This window comes from Hemiscyllium ocellatum, chromosome 39 (assembly GCF_020745735.1).
Source record: "Hemiscyllium ocellatum isolate sHemOce1 chromosome 39, sHemOce1.pat.X.cur, whole genome shotgun sequence".
Classification (NCBI taxonomy): Eukaryota; Metazoa; Chordata; class Chondrichthyes; order Orectolobiformes; family Hemiscylliidae; genus Hemiscyllium; species Hemiscyllium ocellatum.
This window is the reverse complement of record NC_083439.1, coordinates 7,421,817-7,440,736: the sequence shown is the minus strand read 5'-3', so window position 1 is coordinate 7,440,736 and position 18,920 is coordinate 7,421,817. Positions and strand designations below refer to the sequence as shown.

General features: G+C 36.5%; 1 protein-coding gene across 6 annotated transcripts in view; it reads right to left on the bottom strand.

Annotated features, from left to right (window-relative positions):
• map2k5 (mitogen-activated protein kinase kinase 5) overlaps positions 1 to 18,920 on the bottom strand; it is a 393,643-nt gene that overhangs the window by 62,721 nt on the left and 312,002 nt on the right. For 3 of the 6 annotated variants that reach the window (XM_060852986.1, XM_060852988.1, XM_060852984.1), the window contains 4 exons: positions 18,699 to 18,728; positions 10,454 to 10,486; positions 2,268 to 2,294; positions 1,906 to 1,938 (listed from right to left, as the gene is read on the bottom strand). In XM_060852986.1, the coding sequence (XP_060708969.1) occupies positions 1,906 to 1,938; positions 2,268 to 2,294; positions 10,454 to 10,486; positions 18,699 to 18,728 (123 nt within the window). The remainder of the gene's footprint in view (positions 1 to 1,905; positions 1,939 to 2,267; positions 2,295 to 10,453; positions 10,487 to 18,698; positions 18,729 to 18,920) is intronic. The other 3 variants (XM_060852985.1, XM_060852987.1, XM_060852989.1) reach the window with 3 other exon arrangements.

The window sequence follows — 18,920 nt, the reverse complement described above, 5'->3', positions numbered from 1 at the left end:
AGTTATCTAAAATTTATTTCTCTGCTATTTATTTTAAACTGGCAAGTGCTGCTTATAAAAGAACAAAGAAAGGATTTGCAGACTTGTTAACTGTACCCTAAGCTTTCCATGGTGCTAATTCAAGGCCTGAGAATATTTATAAATATTTATAAAAGATCTCATATGTATTGCTATTTTGCTGTATTTTAGATTTTAAAAAACTGCAATCTTATTTTTCTCCATTTTAATAACTTCATGCGAGGACTTTCAATTAATAACTCTTATTTACTCATAATGTGCTGGGGATTTAAAAAAAATTGAAATTATATCCTTTATCGAGGGGTAATTCAGAAAGGAGAGACCAGGGGTCAATAGACCTAGCACTTAAAAAATAGCGGGTTAAGGAATAATTAGGTTAGCTGTTAGGGAAAATAGTTTATCTTCAAGCGTGGCTAAGCACATGTGAGCCTTGTGCCAAAAAGCCACACTTGAATGAGACCATAGATATGAATTGTCATACAATTAATAGCCTTGGTGTATTTTCCATTTTCTAAACTAAATGGTACATACAGGATGCAAACATTCTTCACTCTTTTGCAAAGAACAATATTCACATTGTAAAAAAGGTTTAATTTGCAGCAGTTTAAGTAAGTACTTGGTCAGCTGAAATTTAGGTGGCCCACTGAATTCCATATATTCAGCTCGAGCACAGCGAAGGGCAATGAAAAAATACTTTGAGTGATGCCTTTGCCATGTGAGTAATGAACAGTTCATGGAGGTCAACCCATTACAACTGAAACAGTTTAATTATTAATTACCTGCAATCTATGAGCTAAAGGACAAGTTCAGTATGTTTAGTGTGTGGTAACACCAACTGGACTCTCTCTTGGCATTTGGTTATTAGCACATGTCAGCAAAGTGCTCAGGCATAAAGAAAAAGACACAGAGGCAGCAAACACACTTAATATGTGTATTGAGAGAGACTGCCAGAGAAAAAAACAGGGGGAGGGGTGGTTAAAAAATCTCCCTGATGATCTGTTATAGCTCGTGTGCAAATTTTGTTATTTTACAGCGTAATCAATATTCTTTTGCCTCAGGGTGAGCACAGTTGCAGTTTGTAAAAAAATCTGGATAAAAATAATCAAACAATCAAGAAAAGAGGGCCTCAGTGGTCATAAACCAGCAAAGGATGAGGGAGCTGGGGCTACGCAGGAAAATATTATTTTACCAAATTTGTGAATAAGCTCAAGACTACAGGGCAAAAAAAAACCAAGATATTCATTAATATAAGCTATTTCTTAACACAAAATGTCAATTTGAGAACAGTGAAGCTCTGTCACCATTTAGGGGCTATCTTTGGTCTCTTGTCAATTATAAGCTGAAGGAGCACAGCAGTACTCCTTCATAGTGCTGAAATAACTAAGGCAAGGCAGCATGAAACAGTCATAATACCTTGCAAACCAAACAGATCTGATACACAGAAAAAAACCACCTAAATTAGTCAATGTTCCTCTATTTTTCTCTTAGTCTCAAGCTTTTTATTGCTTTCATAAAATACCACGGCAAATAATCAAGCATGACCACTGACATCCTCTAGATTGAGTTTTAGAGCCATTAAATGAGCTAGGCCTCTTGGGAAGGCTCCTGCTCAGGTTAGTCTAAAGGTAATTATTCAGCAATTCGAGCCATGGCTCTACCTAGTTCCTCTACGGTGCCTGAATGGTATGCATGGATAAGGTCATATTTGAGCTTGATATAGGTCTGGCATGGCTAGGTTTGATGGCCTAAGGAGCTGGACTGGGCTTAAGAGGTTGTTAGAGTCAAGAGCTTCATTAAGAAAAATATAATGTGTATATTGTATAAATAAAACTTTCCAGGCCATTAAGAATGACTTTAGAAGAGAAAGCACATAAGACAGTGACTCACCTCATCAACGATGCACTGCAATAACTGTAGTGGCTACAATGGCAAGTGAGGTGGGGGACGGGGGTGCGGTGGAACAGAGAGAAGTATTAGCTTATATGCAGTCTTTTACAGTAGACTGAGAAAATCATTAATGCAGTAAAATGTTGCAAGATTAATCAACAGCGCGGAAGTCTTATAAAAACATTGACACCCTAGATGTTCTATTATTTCTAATGATACCTAATCTACTACAGGCACTTTAGTGCTTGTTGTAACAAAAATGCAATTTGCTAAGTTTAAAGTAAAGCATTCAAGCATGCAAAAAGGCAGCCAGCAGGAAAAAAAGTGAATTTTTTTTCCTCTGCAAACTCATAAAACCTTACCATTAAAGATCCCTGGTTTTTCTGAATCTGAAAGGCAATATGTAATTAGCATGTCATAATCAAAATGACTCACTTGGACACATTACGATCACTGAGAGAAAATTATTGCATAGCTGGTGGCAATTTGTGGGCATGTGTTAACACCATTTACATAATGAAAATACACAAATGTTAATAGCTATTCTTCTCATTTATAGGCGAAAGTCAGCAGAATGTTAATTTTGCAGAACACTTTTTAGTACCCTCCAGGTTATATAAGTGAGGGGGAAAGAAATAATACAGTTACAGTGCTGTTTACACATCCCATACAAATAATAATCGCTGGCTATGGTACAAATCCAAGATTAAATGCTACATTTGTTCCCCGTGCATTCAAATCCTCTGCCTTTCAAATTAAAAGATGATTCAAAATATAAAATCTGCCAGTTATTTGATGCCCACTGAACACAAGCACAATTTACAAGTGATCTGACCAATCTTGTCTCTCTCGACATGAAATGAGAATTTTCAAAGCAGCAATTTTTTTTTAATTAGAATCTTCACTCATACATCCTTCCCCAATGAATTAGCTGAAATCTAAACTATGTCAGTTCCCACTGAATATAAGGAAAATTACATTTTTTTGGTTGATTTTTTTTCTGCTTACCAAGGAAAAGAATGTTTGCACTGGGGACATGAATATTTTCCCATTTCAGACAGTATTAACATCAAGCACACCCAGATCAAGTTTAACAAGCATGGCTGCAAGGTAAAGCTGACTCGAGACTACCCCATGGCATGTCTTCAATCTAAGTTGTGTAAAGCATTCTACTTTTCATCAATTTGATATTTTTACTTTGGGAGTTACAGCAGGAGTGGAAGACCTGGAAACAGTATTTAATATCATTTTATTGAAGCCTTTATGATTTCATATCCAAGACCTCTGTTTTGGGAAGGAACCATGGTCCACATGTTGGAGGGTAAATGAAATCTCAATCCAGGGCCCAAGACAGTCAAAAACTGGTATTTGAGGGCAGCATGCTGGCTTAGTGGTTAGCACTGTGCCTCACAACACCAAAGACCCAGGTTTGTTCTTGCCTCAGGCAACTGTCTGTGTGGAGTTTGCACGTTCTCCCTGTGTCTGCATGGGTTTCCTCCAGGTGCTCTGGTTCCTTCCCCATTCAAAGATGTGCAGATTAGGTGAATTGGCCCTGTTAAATTGCCCATAGTGTTCAGGGATATGTAGGTTAGTGCATTAGTCTGGGGTAAATGCAGAGTAGTAGGGGAATGGGTCTGAGTGGGTTACTCTTCGGAGGGTCAGTGTGGACTTGTTAGGCTGAAGGGCCTGTTTCCGCACGGTTGGGATTCTAGATTTTTGATAGTAAAGCTACAATAGTAGCATACTACACCTTAACAAAGATGAATGAAGACTCCTCCTGGAGATCTAAGCCTGGCAAGTACCTTGATCTCCCAAACTGCTATTTAAAACTGATAGTTTATGTGGTTTCTATACAAAGAGGGAGTGATATGGAGAACTTAGGGAACATCAAGTAAGTGTTCCCGTCATCTTGGAGATAGCCATGATGTGGGGGTGCTGGTGTTGGACTGGGGTGGACAAAGTTAAAAATCACACAACTCCGAAAGCTAGAACTTCCAAATAAACCTGTTGGACTATAACCTGGTGTTTTAATCTTGGTGGTAGGAGATGTTGGAGATACAGACACAGTAGTACAGGCACAAACTAATGTTAATTAAGTGCCCTCCCCTAAAAGCTCTATTTTCTTTGGTAAGGCCAGCACACTGAAAGGCTCTAGCAAACATAAATTTGGCAAAAGTGCCAGAACTGCAGTCTAATAATTTCAGGTTCTGACAGTTTTCTACTGAGTGAGGCAAGTTGTATGCCAATATTCAATATGACCTGGTTTGAAACTGTCCATACTAATTTCACATGAAATGTATAAATACTTTGGAATATATTCTGAATAGAATATCCCTAGAAAGATCTACATAATTCAAAGGAATGCACTTGCAAACCAGGTTTTATACAAATGTACAAAATCTTACCAGCACATAAGTTAATTCAGCAGGTTGCTGGTACAGAAAAATATATTTCCAAAAGTGCCTGCTTTTCATTCTGTGCTGGGATAGCTCACCTTGGATCTCTAGTTTGTTAGGATAGCTGAACTTGATTCCCTACTTCAGGTGGGAAATCTCACCTCTGCACTGGTGCACTTTTACACCTAATAAGCAAAGATTCTTTTCTTTTTAGCAGAAGGATTCATGTCCCAAGGATAAACAGACAATGTGCTAAAATCAGTCTGTTCAAATATCAAAAGTTTATTTTCTGTCAAACAGCAAAAAAAGGTATAAAATCTACTGGCATACTAGTGATGTCACCCTTCTATATGAAAATATATTAAAGAAATTTCCTGACTGGTCTATCACCCAACCCCCTCCCTATTTTTCAAACTCAGTGCTCTCAGCTTTAATTTAAAAAGGTAAGAAATTGCAACTTTAACGTAATATAATTACTTTCCATTACATTATGCAGTAACACAATGCATAGGTCAATGTTTCACTTGAATCTGACAATGTACTGTAAATATAATTGATTCATTCTATCAATTAAATACAACCTCATAGCCTTGCTTTCTCTTTCTCCTCCCCCACAACCCTTAACCACCTTATAAGTACTGGAGAGACCTGACAGTCAGAAATATTAGCTATCAGTTCTACTTTAGATGAACTGCCTTTAAGATTGAGTTATGTTTTAAATTGTCTTTAACATTTTAGAAGAGTGCAATCAGCCTGCTCAATAGGGCTTTGTGCCCCACACCCCAAGCAATGTGCAACGTCTTGTTTTCTTTGCTTCTATTTTATGTATATTCTATTAATTGCTTGCATTCTACCCAAACATTTCTAGATGTTTAGATGATTCAGACTGACATTCTATATAAAGAACATTACGGACATGTTGTGGTCCAATGGCTTTATCATATGTAATTCCCCAAAGCAGACACTCCAATTGTAGAACTTGTCAGTTTAGTTTATAAAGATGTTTTTAAAGTGGTATCTATAAAACTTCACACACATTTCCTTACTATTTCTATTCTATTTGTTCTCTCAATAAAAACTTACTTACAACCAAATTTGATATGTAAGGAAAGGTGGGATTTAGAATCTATTCTAGAAAAATAACTAACACTTATCTGATGTACTTTCCTATAACAATTTAGCCCAATTACTTTTGAATATGTGATCACTGTATGTAAATTACATATAGTTTACACTTATAAAATAAATAAGTAAACAATAATATGAAACCATACAATTTCAAAACGAAGCAAAAGATTTTCTAACAATAGTTTTATAAGATGAAGTACCAGAAATGTGTGCTGGAATCATGGCGAAAATATCACTCTACTCCTACAAAAAAAAGCTGTTCACTGAGAGCTACGTGCAATTTAAAATTATCCAATAACACCCTCATTCAATAGGTATGTCTTTGGAACACCTCAAACTTTGTATTTGTGATCAATTTTAATTATAAAATTTAGATAAGTATTAATGTCCTATTTAGACTGGGGTAGAAACTGGGCAAAGGGATACCAATGCAAACATATAGTTGATCAACCATAACCTTGTTTTCATAGCCTATGGCTGTTTAGCTGACTAGGAATTGAGAACTTCTACTGATTTTTTTTCACTTTCAGCAAGCATATTGTTATGATCCAGGTGATGATAATATTGGACAAGTCAGATGCCAAAGTGAAATCAGGTTTGATAGCGCACACATTTTATTTTTACTGGTGAACAGTCACTGAATATATTCACAAGATGTTGCCAAAGTACTTTTAAGAGAGCATCAAATTTTATTACACAGAAAAGGAAAATTTAATATTATTTTCACAATACAAAGACTAGTTGAAGTAGTCTTATTACAAATTTCAGAAATAAATATTCAACCCTTTTATTCTCAACACATTAGTCAAACCTCAGAGAGGGGCAACCCTGCCTCCACTTTAAAATTACTTCATCAGTTGGCTCGGTTGCAATTATTTCTTTTCAGCAAATTTCTGTATTCACTTGTTGTTATTTCTTTAATCAATGTCATTTCCTGATATCCTTAAAACAAGCTGTTGAAACTGCTCACTTATTTCTTAACAAGGATTCTTTAGTTTCATTTTACACAGGCTTCTGCTCATTTTTGCTGCTTTTCTTGTCTTGTTGTGAAGACTGCTAAAATCCATTGTTGATTTTGTGGTCCTCTTCCCTCTGAAAGAAACCTGCATCCACTATCTGACTTCTGGATTTCTGTTTGCTTGTCATAAAATACTCTTTTGTTTGGCAACAGCAATTATTTTTCTCTTAAAGCTTTGCTTCTGATACATCCAACTATTCACCTCAAAGGTTTTATTGACCTCACTGACAACTATGTAAATAAAACTTCAGACAATCCAGTACAACACTAAGTTTTAGTTCCAATTTTGAATTCTATGCCCTTCCCTTTTTAACCCTTAAAGGTTATAAATACAAAATTAAACTTAAAGCTATACATAGTTTTCTCCATTTTAGAAGCTAAATTTCTAAATATTCATAATATTATGAATCAAATCACATTATATAAGTTGGTAGAGCTGCACAGATATAAGATCATTCCATACCCTTTGGCAAACTAGAAAATGGGAAATAACTAGTGTTTCACTGTTTGTAATTATTTTCTTCAAAATTTAGAAAGTACCAAGATAGTTTGGATAGTATCCATGCTAGCTCACTGCCTGGTAGCATCTTTGCTGGTGGCACACAGAATTGTTATGGTGCAGAAGGAGGCCATGCAGCCCATCATGCCTGCACTGGCTTGTTAAATGAGCACCGTTACCTAATGCCAATTGCTCGTTTATTTTCCATACTCTTGTCTATCCAAGTAATCATCCAATGTCCTTTTGCATGTTTCAATTGAACCTAGCTCTGCCACAATACTTTCCATACCCTAACTAGTCACAAATGAAAACACTTTTCCTTTTTCAGATCACTTTAAATCTATACTCAATTGTTCTTATCCCTTTTACAAGCAGGAGCAGTTTTCTTTTCCTATCTGTCTTATCCAGCTTCTCTTCGTTTTGAAAACCTCAGTCAGATCTCTCCCCAGTTTCCTTCTCTCCAAGAACAGCCTCATCTTCTTCAATCTATCGTCCTGATCGAAATTTCCTCATTCCTGGAACCATTCTTTTAAACCATTTCTGCACTCTCCAATGTCTTCACATCATTCCTATAATGTGGCACACTGAACTATACACATTACTCCAGTTGAAATGTAACAAGTGTTGTACACATCACGTATTTGCTCTTGTACTGTGTGCCTTATTAATAAACCATGATACTGTATGCTTCACTTCCTGCTCTCTCTACCTGTCCTGCCATGACTGATGATCTGTGTACATGCATATCCAGGTCCCTCCTGCAACCTATTTGGAGTTGTATTCCCTTTGTTATATTGTCTTTCAATGTACTTCCTACAAAATGCATCACCTTACACTTCTCTGCATTGAAACACATCTGCCATCTATTTGCCCATTCCAGCAACTCATCAACGTCCTCTGAAATTTTGCAGTGTCCTGCTTACAGTCTGAAATTATTCTAAGCTTTGCATCATCTGCAAACTTTGAAATTGCCCCGTGAACATCAAGATCTAAATCAGTTATATATATTTGGGAAAGCAAGGGTCTCAATATGGACCCCTGGGACCTCCACTACAAACCTTCCTCCATTAACCATTACTCTTTGTTTCTTATCACTCAGCCAATTTTGTACCTATACCTCCACTGACTCTTTTTTCCATGATCTTTTACTTTCGTCACAAGACTGTTGAGTGGCACTGTATTCAATGCCTTCTGAAAGTCCATGCACAATTATCAACAACATTGCTCTTTTCGATGGTGGTGAGAGCAGGAGTAGGCAGCCCTGGGCCATCAGCGGTGAGAGTGGGAGCAGGTAGCCTGGGGTCAGTGGCGGTGAGAGTGGGAGCAGGTAGCCTGGGATCAGCGGCGGTGAGAGTGGGAGCAGGCAGCCCGGGGTCATTGGCGGTGAGAGTGGGAGCAGGCAGCCCGGGGTCATTGGTGGTGAGAGCGGGGACAGACAGCCCAGGGTCATCAGCAGTGAGACAGTGGGAGCAAGTAGCTCAGGGTCATCGGCAGTGAGAGTGGGAGCAGGTAGCCTGGGGCCATCGATGGTGAGAGTGGGAGCAGGTAGCCTGGGGCCATCAACGATGTGAGTGGGAGCAGGTTGCCTGGGGTAGCTGACGGCGGTGAGGGTGAGAGTGAGAGCAGGTAGCTTGGGGCCATCAGCAGTGAGAGCAGGAGCAGGTATCCTTGGGCCATCAGCAGCCAGAGTGGGAGCAGGTAACCTGGGGTGGCTGACGCGGTAGTACCAGGAACTGGCTGCAAGGTGGTGAGAGCAGGTAGCCCAGGGCAGAGGCAGGAGTGAGGTCAAGGCCTGTGAGGAGTGTGAGCCCAGCATGGCCAGGTGGGCTTATGGACTGTGGTGTTGAACTGATTACTGTGTTTCTTTGCTTTTCTGTCTTTTGGTAAGAAGGACTGTAATGTTTAACATTTTCAATTTTGTTTGCCTTAGTTTTCTACTCACCAGTTAAGATGGCAACGTAAGTGGTGACTTGTAAGCTTTCACTGTTCTCATGTGAGTACATGTGACAACAAACCTAATTCAATAATTATTGTAGCATTGCAGTAGGTGAATTGCAATGGGACTACAATATATTAATGTGCACTAAATTCCAGTGCAAAGAGCAATGTGATAGGTTCAAATTCAGTACATTAGGTGGTTGCTGATTTTACTTCTTTTGATATGGGAGCTGCTAAAGAAATTTGCATAATTTCTGGGCAGTTTTAAGATGTTCCCAGACAATCAGCTCCACGGGAGCAGTGACATATACGCCTTGGACTCAGTATCCAATTAATGTCCACCTTTCTAGCCATTTCCTGTGACTAGATAAGAAACATGAATGGGAGAAAAGGCAGGGGAAATCTATTTACCAGACAATCCTTCACAAAAAACATGGGGAAGATACTTAATTTCATGGCAACAATGCAATTGGACTTTGAATAAACATACTTTTGGCGAACACCGCTCTCAAACAAGTCAGGGAGAACACTTACGATGTCGGATTAAGTGTTAATTAATTTATTGAGTCATTTCACTCATTGCATGTATGAATGCAGGGCAAGTGTGTGCCTATGCAATTACTCAGTTTTACACAAAATGCAGCGTCTAACAAAGTGATGACAATTACAAAGTTAACTTCTAAAAATATTGCAGAATTTTAGGGGAAATTCAAAAACACAAAAGCAATACATCTTGGAGTAGATGGATTGGGGAGAGGAGAAAAGAGACACCCTCTTGCTGTATCCGTCAAAAAAGGCACCATGTTTAGCAGAACACACCAGAACAGATTTAGACACAATTTCTGCTTCAGAATTTTGTATTCTGTCCTACAGAAAATCAAAATACTTTTAAATCAAACAGGACTGTTTCAGTGTATAGCATTCCCAAACATGAAAATAATTAGCTGTGTTTAGAAAGACAGTTTAATTTGCACCTCAGTACATTGAAAATTGAATGTCACAAAAATCACACCTCCAACTTCTTAATAATGATCACACTTTATACATCGACTGGAAGGAGTTAATGGAGCAGTTCAAGTTATTTTTAAATCAGTGTCTGATTTATATGCCAATATTACATTCAGTTTTTAATTTTCCATGTTGGGGAAATATTTAAATAACATGCTCATGTTACAATATCACTGCGACAGATTGATTTCAAGCTAGCACTAATAACTAAAGTCCCATCCCAAAAAATAAACAAAATGAGAGGGTCCATCATCTGTGCCACTGAAACAAAATGATCATTGGCCCCAGATTCAATTGAACCTTTTCATTGTTACCTTTACTGTTAAAAACTTGACGTTATTCGATCCCTCACCACTTTGTCATAAATCAGGAACAATGCCTTTGTTGAATTAAAGCATTCCAAAATAGCAACAAGCAGATGTGAAGCAGATGCTGAAAACTGCCATGAGAACCCAGAACTTGGCCATTGAAGGAAGAGAGGCAAACAAAGATGGTGGTGGGGAAAGGAACAGGTAGCTTGTTGATAGCACAAAAATGTCAAAACTGTACTTGGGAACCTACCACTTCATTCAGAACTTCCCCAGATCTTAGCACCTGCCAGTTTAAGTGCAAAAATGATAATCAGAACCAAAAATACTATTCTGTGTATGAAATACACAGCATAGTATTAACATATCACAAAGCTTAGATTTTAAAAATATACGTGTGTACATAAGACTCTGTAACAATGTTTCTTTGAAACCAGAAAGAGCAAGCTAATTATTGAAAAAAACATTCAAAATGTAATTTGCTACATATGCTGTAGAATGATATGAAAAGATAAGAACTTACATACATATAGTATCTCATCATTTTCTTAGACTATCTAAAGTAAATCCACAATCTAATAAATACTTTGAAGCACAACCACTTGTCATGTATGTGAAGTATTTACTTTCAGCAGGGAATGAGTTAATTTCTTCAGACACAACCCTGATTTAAACTGAGAAAAAAATTGCTGTCTGTTTGTAGATTGGTTTGACTATTTCTTGTAACAAATGGGGAGAAAATATGGACAAGTCTTGAATTGAAAGAAGTTACATATCTGCTATTAGGAAACTTGTAAACCTGCATCCTCCAAAAGAAATCCGTCAGCATCTATAAAGTGAAAAGGTTTTGACAAAGACCCTTTTCCCCTCCACAATTACAATGCATTCTTTAACTTTGTAGATGATGGTGGATTACAATATCTTCTGCTTTCATTTCATATCTCCAGCATTTGCAGTTTTCATTTTTTATCATTTTTCTGTCTTAGTTTCAATGAATTGTATCTGTAGATTGAGCACTTTACCAGTTTTCCCGTGGCGGTTCACCATTTAATCAATGCCTCTGGTTAAAGTGAATGAAGAAAAAAGGATGACTTTCACTATCAGTACTTTTTTCTATTTCAGTTGCCATGACAATGCTTTTTGACGGAAAGTGGCTGTGTAGACCTTCCACTCTCCCTTTTACATTATTATCAAAAGCACAATCAGAGCAGTAAAATGGATTCACCCACCTCAAAACGTAACTTACAGAAGAAACCAGCTATAGCTTTCATCTTTCTCTTCCACACTGGAATTATGACTTGCCCTTAAGCTCTTCTTGGAGAGATTTACCAGTGACCCAGGTCAGATCTTCCCATATCAGTTGACAAATTTTTATCTCTAATATTTTTATCACCTAGTGAAAATTCACTGCTTTTCAGACCAGTGTCGGTACGTTCTTCAAAAACAGATATTGGAGTGCTCTCTAATTATTTGGATGACAAAGCTTTTCATAGGCTGCATGTGAGGTTTGATATATTATAGAAATATGATTGGCACTTAAATAACACAGCATATCTCAAGATTGCTCAACTCCACACATTTAACTTGAGCTTAATGCATGTTCACGAAGCAATAAAGTAACCCTTCTTTTTTAAAGAAAAGGATTAAAATTGAGTATTGAATGTCTTGCAGCTCTTCGGAGCCTAGACTCTAGCACTCAGGTTATAATTCCAGTATAAATTTGACAAGTGAATTTGATTGCCCTAATTTACTAAGGGATTTTTGCTGATATGCAGTCAAAACTGACCTGCTGATCTGGGATAAAGGAAGGAGGAGTCTAAAATAGGCAAGATTTCTAAGCAAAAAAAAATTGAATTGTTATCTTTTAAAGCATTCACTGTTCCATCCTCTGTTGGAAAAACTAACATCAAATGATTTGTATGTTCAAAAAATATTTGATCCCTGCAAACATCATCCCTCCAAGTCAAGCACCATACATTACCATCCCTTTATCAAACTGGGTCAAAATACTAGAACTCTCTAACTAACAGCAATGTGTGCCGTACCTTCACTGTACGGAATGTAGCAGTCCAAGATGGCACTTTCTCAAAGACAATTGGGAATGGACAATATATACTGGCCTTGTCACTAATTCTCTTATCACATAAATGAATAAGAACAAAAAGAAAACTCATTTCCATTAACTTCCCCACTTAAAGGATGATATTTTCTCCTTCTGTGACTTGCATTCTCAGAAATAACCTAGAGAGGATAGGGTGAACACGGCTAAGGGGCATCTCTACAAGGGAAAAATATGAAATAAACATCTCACCAAATAGCTTCAAATGCTTAATAACAACAACAGCATCTGTTTGGAATAGATTGACTTGCCAATCACATTTCTAGAAAATCCATTTGATGTGAAAGAACCAAAGGATGAGGAAAGAATAACAAATACAATGCAATAAATAACTTGGATGGTGTATAAACATCAAATGGCTTCTCTAAATGAAACCTGCAGCTATTGGATCTACCAATATCAAATTTAACCTGTCTGCTGACGATAGCAGGCCCTCATTTGATTGGATAAAAGGATGTGCTCCAAATTCTGAAAATTGGAAAGGAATCAACTAAGATTGAAATTAATGATAAAATAATGCAAATTACAGATAAAAGAAACACTGGAAAAAGTGAAGTGGGACAGTAGGGAGGATACTGAATTGGAAATAATATGTTTGAAACACACTTGTCTTATTTATCTCTGCAGGACAGTAATAATATATTCTATTTGCATCTCTATAGCTTCTGATAGGTTAAATATTACCTGGATCTCAAGAGTGTCTGAAGTGAAATTAAAATGGCTAGCCTAGAATACAAAATACATTGGAAATTCTGGCATGTCAGCACATAGAGTTAAAACCTTATGGTAAAAGTAGCTCAAAGTATTTATGGATAACATCAGTGGCAGGGAATAGGTTTAGCCTCATGGTTCACAACATTAAAGTGGTTATTCAGATCAGGCAAATTGAGAGGCAGGGAAATGAATGGAAGTATCAGAGAATAGAAAATCAAGTGCAGGAAGTAAGATACTCTTTACAGTCAAAAGAAGAATCAAAATGAAATATCAAACCAGGCTCCAAACAATTAAAGAGATATCAGCATGTGTACGTAGCAGGCTATGCACCCATCTTCCGTAATGAGAAATGCATGTGATGTGCAGTATGTAGGAGGGCTTGACAGGATGCAAGGTGAGGAAAGAAAAACTACAAATATAAACCAACCTCAAAAACAATTGGCAGTTAATTGTATTAGATGTACTGTATTGTTATTATTGTTGTGTTATTTGCTAAAGCAGTAGGCAATTCCAAATTGGTTTGTCCATGGTATACTAACGGTTATATATTTAAACCATTGCAAGTATTCTTGGAATATCTGCCGGTACTTCTGCAAAATTGCTCTTAAGTGCCAACACTGAAGGTGCACTGTACATAGGTACCTGAAAATTACAAAATGGAAACTAAACACTTCACTCAGCTAAATGTTGGCAAATGGGACTAGTTCCTTTTAAGAAACCTGGTCAGCATGGATGAGTTGGGCCGAAGGATCTGTTTCTATGCCATATGACTCTTTCAGTGTCCTTTATTCACACCCAAAAGAAGTGGACTTAGCTATTCTCATGAGCTAACCATATACCGACATGAACAGAAGATGTTCTTATGTAGAAATACTTTTCTGAGGTTAAAAATGCTTTATGCAAAATAACTCAAACAATAAGATGATGCTTTTAAAAGAAATGCCAATGAATGAAAGAAAGAATTACATAGTTATACTTAAAGCCAAGATTACATAATGTGGAAGAACTTTGTTTATTGACATCTTCTTTGATCTAAAAATTGATGCAATACAAAGTATACACAAAAACCTGCTAAATCTATGAGTTTTACAATTCTGACACTAAAAAAACGGTTGAAGAGTTATTGCAAAATAAACAAAACTGGAATCCAATTTGTTTTTATTTTTCCCTCTTCCAATTGTGAATTGAATCAAGATGCTGCCAGAAAATCAGCCTAACTTGCATCATTGTGCAAAACCATGATTTATCTTCATACACAGTCGAAAAAGTATATTAAAAGGCCTTCATCTGTTTATACAGTAATATGTTCCATCAACACTATTCCTGCTATTCTCTAATTATGAACAACCCTTCAACAGTATCTTGCTGAACTTATCCCTTGATTCTCCTAAGCTGATAATGCGCCACAATACACTCTGCCTGGTTCATGTTTAAAAAAGGAGTACAGTCTTGGTGGGTTGAATAACCTGTTTGGTACAGCAAAATTTTATGATCTGAAGCTTAGGAGTAAGAGTCAAAGGAACCAAACATAACAGCATGACCTACAGAGATACAAAAAGAGTTGCAAAAGAAAGAGACTTTTAAATTGAGGTGAGAAAGTAATTGCTTATCAAAAGGTATACCTTGACTTGCATCTTGTCCAAGTGTGTGTGAAAGGTGCTCAAAGAATAATTTTCTCTGTACATTAAATTTTTGTTTTATAAATCAGTTTATGATTCTGTTACTGATGGCACAACACAAATTCCTCGACGCCACAAAAGATTTCTAAATTGAAGTGAAACTGTAAAATGTATATTAAATGTTTCTCTTGTTCAGAGAGGAACTTGGGCACTAAATGCCTTTCAATAATTTAAAATTAGTACATTGATGAAGCTCCACACCAAAAGCAACTGGCCTGATCTTTCCTTACAATCTAGTTATTATTTTTGAGAGTGAGAGAAGTAAATGTTGAAAAATTGACTCAAGTCCATTTGTACTTGTCTAAATACAAATCGTTTATGTAACTGAAAACAGACTGGGAAAATTGGACCGTGAAGGACTTGTAAAATGCTAAGGTTAGTTTGGTGATAGAACAGACTAATACAAACTTACAACAGTAGAGAGTAACATCATTCTCTTTTGTGGTGCCACTAAACAGGGTTGACATTTTGGTCACATTCAGGAAACCAAAGTTCTCATACAAACTGAACTTTGGATTTTTGTTTTATATGCAGTTCAGATATGTAAAAACTGATTGATTTGTCAATAAAATTCAATTTATTTCTATTATTTAAAAATATTTCACCTCCCAAACAAAAAAATCTTAATCTCCACAATGCCTCACTGTGACCAGTACTAACCAGAACCTATTTTCATGTGCTTTAACTCCAAATATTTGTAACAACCTTGAAAAGTAACAGACTATGTTTCAGCTTTTTTTAAAGGAAATTATGTACATCTGACATTCAATGGAAGAAACTTCATAATTGATTAGATTAACTTCTGATTAGATTAAAACTTGACTTTAATAATCAGTTTTCCAGTAATTTTAATTGATATTTATTTATATTGATTGTGTTTTACAATTTAAAAACAATCCTACAAACATATGTGGTAAAGTTCAGATAAATATTTCAGCTTTTGTGACACAGAACAAGCAGGTTTTATTTGGTTACCTGAAAGCTAGCCTAGGGCTTGATAGGTTATGTGATTCACCATGAAGGGGATTTGCCAACACAGTACATTTTTCAGTTTACAGAAAAAAGATAGGTTGACAGACTATTATTAAATAGTTACTTTTTATGTCAGTTTCTAATACTTCTAGTCTTTTCTTTCAATGTCTTAAGTTGTGTCTCCTTTGATTTCTCAGGCATCAGAAAAGGATTGTTTTAAACAACAACCTTTGGTGCTAATATGCCTTTAAAGGCAATTGTTTCCAAAGTGGTCAGTCATGGCACGGTTACATCTCAGCACAGATGGAGGTTAATTTGGTCTTTAATATTTATGTTGGTTCTTTGCAAGAGCAATTGAACTGGATCTACTGCCTCCATGCTTTTCTTGGAACCTTGAAAATTTTCTCTTTAACCATTTACCATTTCCTTTCAAAACCCTTTTCTATCCATCCCCTTCATATTCAGTACATTCCATATCTGTGACACTCACTGCAAAAAACATTTTTCCTCATGTTACTTTTAGTTTTGTTCATGATCTTAAATCTGTGACTCTTGGTTCTTCACTATTCTGCCAAATGGAACAGTTCCCCTTACATCTATTGGTTCATGGTTTTAAACTATTCTATCAAATCTCCTCACAATCTTCTCTTATCTAAGGCGAACAACTCCCATTTTCCCAATGTATCTCAGCAACTGAAGTCCATCATCCTTGGGAACAGTCTTGCGAATCTTTTTTGTACCATCTCTAAAGCCTTCAAATCCTTCCTAAAGTGTGGTGTTCATAAATGAAAACTGGTATCCAGCTGAGGCCAAACTACTATGAAGGTTCATCATAACATCCTTCCATTCATCCCCTAAGCCTCTATTTATTTCTAAAGTCAATACACTTATGAAGTGTCACATAATATACATAGGCAAACTATAACTGGCAAGAAGTGTAATTTTAGACAAACTAATAGACTGGTAAGAACTTGTGGTAATATTGAAGTGTTAGCTCTATCACCCTAGCAACATCTTTTAGTGTTTTGCACCTGAAGCAATCAGTTTCCCTTCTGAAACAGAGCTTTATAGTTTAAAAATTCATGATATTTATTAACATTATATTACAATGAATTAGTTTGTCAAACTATTATAACTGAATTTCCAATTATGATAACATTCATTCTAAAGGAACTGGTTAAATAAGAATGTGTTTAAAATTCTAGGTGTCAGTTAAAAAAAACAATTTTTAGTGGAGCTTCCAAGTCAAACAAGCATTTAAATCCTTGATGAGTTGTCTGCATCTGAATAAAAATGTTCATGGCAAGTAGTGTCAATAATATGGATTATATGCAAAAAAAGGAAGAAACCCTGGTACATGCTGCTTCAGGGACTGTCCTGCATTGACTCCAATTAGTACTCGACATCTACTCAGCAAACTTTTACTTTACAATAAATTAGAGCTACATAAAGACCAAAAACATTTTAAGCAGTAACAGAGGGGTCTAACCTCCCAGAGGCTAGTGTCAATTTTTAGCATAAATTCCTGTTAATTTTTTCCCCAATGAGGAAAAGGGAAAAATAAAGTAGCTTTATATTGTATTCAAAACAGAGCAGTTGCTTAAAATAACTTGGGGAACGAAAGCCTGCTATCAATCAAAACAGCATCTGCCGGCGGTTGTATAAACAGAAGATCAAATAAGATGTCTTCAAGGATTTTCTGTGTGAACCGTAAAAAACTTCATTAACTTCTGACAAAGAATGCAAATTAATCACAACATGGGGTGAAATGAAATTAAAGACTCTTTTCTAATCAATGACAAAGCAGGATGAAATATTTCAAGCCTCTTAATGTGAGGGATGTTTACAGCGTGCTTGGGGAAGCCAAAATGTAAGGTTTGAGTACAGTTCCACCTATGGCGGCTATTTAGGCCCCCCCAGAGCTATCTGCTTACAAGGAGTACATACATAGCACTGATACACAAACACACTAATCATCCAAATCTCAGGTGCATCCAATTTGTTATTCACACTCAGTGCCAGCAAAAAATGCCTGGTGCAGACAGATGCACCAGGAACCTTAACTGACAGTTTTGGCCTCCGGAAGTGCGATCACTACAGCAAAATCTAGTACAGCCTCCAGGTGAAATGTCTGGAGCTCCATATGGAGCAGGGAAAATTAACAACAAGATGAAAATCACTACTGCAGCAGGGAGTCTGAATTTAAAAAAAATGAAATTTAAAGATGAAGAAAGAGAAGTAATAAATTAATGGGGTGTGAAAACATTCAAAGCTTTACAATACCAGGGGCACTATTTGCACAGAAGTTATTTTTACTTCGGGTCATTTCAATGTAATTTATTAACCCGGCCTGGTTTCACAGCTAAGACAAGCCAGTTATTCTTTTTCCCCCTCCTTCCCTTTTATGGAAAGAAAAGCAAAATCTTTTACGTTTGCACTAGCAAATCAGAAATGTAATATTTATTCAAATGTAACATTTAGTTAATATGCAGGCTTTCATCAACCAACTTAGCTGTCCAATATGAAACAATCATTGGAAATCCTTCAAAAATAGATACAAGAGTTATTGTCACAATTTGAAAAAACTTTGAGAGCAAACTGAAAAAAAATCAGCAGAAGCAAATCCGAGTTGTTCACTCTTGTGACACACACACACATAATTTTACCATGCATATATTTGTATGTGTAATACAAATCTTATTTGCATAATAATAAGTTAATGGATGCTCAAAGAATGTAGGCCAACAAGACTTTTAAATCAGATGAGCCAGATAGTGTTCAATTTATATAGACCACTGAGGGGGGTGGGGGGTAGAAGACAGAGAGAGAGTGCTGTTGGGGCAAGAGATGGGAGGATTAAAAAATGGTTTCCAAACCACTGGATGGATAGCATATTTCAATTTAACTCTGCAGCTTTGTGTGTACGTGGAACAAACTTTCAGGATTGCTCCCTTGCACCTTCATACATAGGGATGAATGTCATAGTGGCAAAAGCCAGTAATGAACAATCTTACCTGAGGATATGGAAACCTCCCAAGAGCAAGCTGTAAAAGGAAATAATATTTGTCTAGTTATGGATCTGCATGTGGGGCATAATCTCACTGTAAGACAAGAGTTTAAATCCTATCATCAAAAGTCACAAATGAAATTAACACTGTGTAATTTTATTTTTAAAAACACATTTAAAATGCAAAACTTTTTTTAGAAAGGTAATTTAATCACACGTCTAATATTGG